At 29.8% G+C, this 4,279-nt stretch overlaps 1 protein-coding gene across 1 annotated transcript; it reads right to left on the bottom strand.

Moving 5' to 3' along the window:
- Window positions 1-2,762: 2,762 nt before the first annotated feature.
- Window positions 2,763-3,204, bottom strand: LOC108911183 (endocuticle structural glycoprotein SgAbd-2-like). The gene is made up of 2 exons (XM_018716051.1): window positions 3,193-3,204; window positions 2,763-3,110 (listed from the first exon to the last, which is right to left on the bottom strand). The coding sequence occupies exons 1-2, from the start codon at window positions 3,202-3,204 to the stop codon at window positions 2,763-2,765; spliced, it is 360 nt and encodes a 119-aa protein (XP_018571567.1).
- Between the last annotated feature and the right edge of the window lie 1,075 nt (window positions 3,205-4,279).

The following is a 4,279-nucleotide window of genomic DNA, read 5'->3' as shown; positions in this document are numbered from 1 at the left end:
TTAGACCCATTTTCTCGATTTGACCTACAAATGACCTCGACATGACCTTGATACGACCTTTAAATGTACTTAAATGGTGAAAATAATAGCGGCTTTGAACTCAGCTAGCCCAAAAACATACGTATAAATTTTTTCAGATTTTTAGACCGATTTTCTAGATTTGACCTTCAAATGACCTTGATATAACCTTCGTATGACCTTCAGATGTCCTTCAGATGTCCTTTAGGGGTGAAACTGACAGCGGATTTTAACTCAGCTACTCCAAAAACATACGTATAAATTTTCTCAGATTTTTTAGACCATATTTCTCGATTTAACCTCCAAATGACCTTGATACGACCTTTAGATGTCTTTGAATGGTAAAAATAGCAGCGGCTTTGAACTCGGCTACCCCAAAAACATACGTATGAATTTTTTCAGATTTTTTAGACCATATTTCTCGATTTGACCTCCAAATGACCTTGATACGACCTTTAGATGTGTTTGAATGGTAAAAATAGCAGCGGCTTTGAACTCGGCAACCCCAAAAACATACGTATGAATTTTTTCAGATTTTTTAGAGCATTTTTGGCCATTTGACTTTCAAATGATCTTGAACCTGACGTAATGGAGCTTAGCCAACCTCGGATTCGGAATCAGCGATACAAAAAAACTATAAGTACCCTGGTCAGGTCCGATGCTTATTCTTAACCTGTGATTATCGAAATCCGTCCAGTAGTTTTTGAGTTTATTCGTAACAAATATACATACATACAAAAATACAAATCTTTCCTCTTTATAATATTAGTATAGATAAATTTGATCATTCAAATAGCAAAATGTTCCAACTAAATTCTAACTGGCACATGCAGGGATGACAAACTACGACCCTTTAGTTAGAAGGAGACAACGCACTGTAAATCGAATTTATATTCTTTGTTTATCATTTTTAAACATTTGCCTAGTTTTACTCAAATGACTCAATTTTTTATACATAACGCATTTCTTTGGGTGGTAAATATTAATTTCGATGATATTTTTTCAATCCGCCATAATGGGTCCTCCATTTGGATTTAAGAATTTCCGAATTAAAACTTTATATTTGTAATAGCCGACTTTGAAAACAACAGAGTAAAAGTTTTAGTCATAATCTTCGAATTTTGAATACTTATCCTATTTTTACATCCACCATATTGGATCTTTTATTCAGATTCGTAGTCAGCGACCCTAAAAATCCACGGTAACAAAATTCAGGCAAAAATATTGAATAGAAAAGTGTATGACTTAAATTTACCTACATTTATATATTTGGTGGTATAAAATACAAGGCTATCATTTTTCACATTGTTTTGCATTGGGTGTGGATTTAGTTTGCATATATTTCTTTCCAATGCTGAAAATATTATTTTAAATTGTTTTCTTAAAGTATTTATGTTGTTCTTCATTATAAAGCTTTAGCTTATCCTCACCATTTCACTCTATTTTAGGAGATATATTAGCGTTTTACTAAAAAATGCCTTGGTAGATCGGTTTTTGGGCTCCGAATACGAATTCAGCATAAATAATACACGCGTAATTTCCTTACCTTAGGTACCCCTTAAAATAAAAATTCCAATTAGGAATAAACCTTGCGACAACCTTTTAAATTGCATGAGAACATACTGATTATAGATAGTACGTGTCTATCATACTTGCAGATGACACTTCTATAAAGTCATATTCAACCCTTTTGTGAATTTGGGGCTTACACAACATGATGGGTTTTATGAACTCCTTGGTTTATTATTTTCTTTTTAGTGCATTTTAATAAAATCTTGTTTTTATAATATTTTTTTTTTACTTTTTATTTATTATAATTGTAATTTAATTTTTATATTTATCCTATTTTAATTTTAGGTACATGTAATGTAAATTTGTTAATTAAGTGTTAATTAAGTGTTAGAATGTATTTCAAATCTGAAAATACTTTATTTTTTCAAAATGAGGCAAACGACGCGAAATTATTTAACAGCGAAACAAAATATTGAATAAATAAAATGTAACAACTGTTGCTGTGTTTATATTACAAATTAGGTAATCTCAAAGATAGTTATATACCTATGTATAGTTACCTTCAAGGTAAGGTTATTGAGATGACCAAAAATTCTGTTTTTATTGTAATGTTATGCAGTTCTGCACTTTCGAAAACTTAGAAGTCGTATGAGTAGACGTAGCGAATGAATGAATTAAAAGTACTGTTTCAATCCCTATTTCCAAAAAGAAAAGTGTAATTTTTAGTACTAATGCAATTAAAATGGTCGTCAAGGAAATTTGACAGCATGTTACAGTATATTATAAGATAGTATCTAGACTTGAGGTTTGTGACCATGGGCTAACCAGAAAATTGGTTAATGGAGCAAGGATAAATACATGTTACACAAACTTACAACAATAAAATTTGCCAGGAAAGGGTAAGGGTAAATACAGTTGTGGCTCAAATCATAAAAACTAATAAAAAATAACAAAAAATTATAAAAAATAAATATTAAAATTTTTCTAATTTGATGGTACTTTTGTGCAGTTTTATCTTTTGCAGGCGTATGTCAGAATAGCATATAAATAATTTTAATTACATTGAATTTTTGTAATTTCAAGTCATAAAAGTGTAGTGTACATTGATCGAGATCAAATTGCCTTTTAATCCCTTGGTATATAATATACTATTTTATATTTATTTATATTACTGAAATAAAAATATATATAACTATATAAGCTTTTAATAAATAAATTCAATTACAATATTACTATGTCTGAGGCTTTACTTTTGCTAAATAATCTAAAGATCTTTGGATTGCTGGAGGAACTGGTGGTGCAGTGGGCAAGTGACTGCCTTGTGGTTGAAACCCATTTTCATCGGACACGTATCTTAAGTAAATTAATTCACCTTCTGGGGATACGTATTGGAACTGTCCCTGAACTGCTTGAATTTCAGGTCCTTTAGGATATCCTTGCTGATCCTCATATATTCCATTACTCGTTTCATATAAATAATTATGGGTTCCATCAGGAACTATGTTAAGTTCTTGTCTGATAATTGAAATTTGCTGGCTATAAGTTGCTGTTAAAGACAAACAAATCAAAGCTGGAATTATCTGAAAGAAGAAAGAAATTTGTCAGATGTAGTTATTATTAGTATTCAACGATATTTGTGCTTATACTATATACTAAACTTACCAAACTTTTCATCATATATGAATTTATATAATTTTTTGTGCAAATATAAACGCGGAGCAGTGACACATCTTCTTATATATTCCCCACCTTATGTGACATTTTTGGGATCGAAATATTTCGCAAAAAATATGTGGAAACAATTATACATCTCTAGAAGAAATAAAATAATGTCTCTGGAACAGTTACATAACAATTTCATTGCTTTTACTAATTACAAAGCTATAAAATTTGATCTACGAATCGTTCAAACATAAATTTTGGTGTAAATTAGTAAGAACTCTTTGAAATTACGACATTGTTTCGTGTGAATATGTGGAGAACATACCAATATATTATATAATATATCCGTATTGGATGAAACCTTGGTTTTTGAATAACAAATTAAATTGCAACATGTAGCGAGAACAGATAAAAATGGAAATTGGTATACGTATATATTTACTATTAAAATTTAATCTTTTATAATAAATTAGAAAAGGGAAAAATAGTATTTGGAACCAAAATTTACAGATTTGCACCGCATTGCAATGCAAAATACTTTATGAGAAAAAATAAAATTTGTCTCAATACAACTTGAACAATAAATTAAACTATTTAGAACACTAAAAAGCAAAACTATTTTATTAAAAAAACTACAAAATTTTAAGCAAACTTAAAAAATAATTTATATCACGGGTATACATATAAAGAAATTTGCTTATGTATTTATACACTACACTGTAGCATGTATTTAAAAAAGCGTCTGCAGAGTATTTAAACTGTTTTACGATATCTAGTGCAAACAGACATATACCTATATATTGGACTATGCCAATTTTGCCGAAAATTGAGAATCGCCTTGTAGCTCGAAAACAATAAAATATATAACTTGGTATATATTTACACCACTTACTTTCAGAGTAACAAAACAAATCAGAAAATGTTACAGCCCCCTCGTACTGCTCATCTTTAACGATCAATTACACTCTACCAAGTCATCGTTATAGATTTTCCCCTTTTTGCCTAATTGATTTGCCGCTTTTACATACAAATGAGCCTTAAAAACATTAAGTTCACTTATAGCGTATTAGACAGAGCCTTACAAAAA

The sequence above is a fragment of the Anoplophora glabripennis genome, unplaced genomic scaffold (genome assembly GCF_000390285.2).
Source record: "Anoplophora glabripennis isolate ALB-LARVAE unplaced genomic scaffold, Agla_2.0 scaffold545, whole genome shotgun sequence".
Classification (NCBI taxonomy): domain Eukaryota; kingdom Metazoa; phylum Arthropoda; class Insecta; order Coleoptera; family Cerambycidae; genus Anoplophora; species Anoplophora glabripennis.
This window is presented reverse-complemented; position numbering and strand designations above follow the sequence as displayed.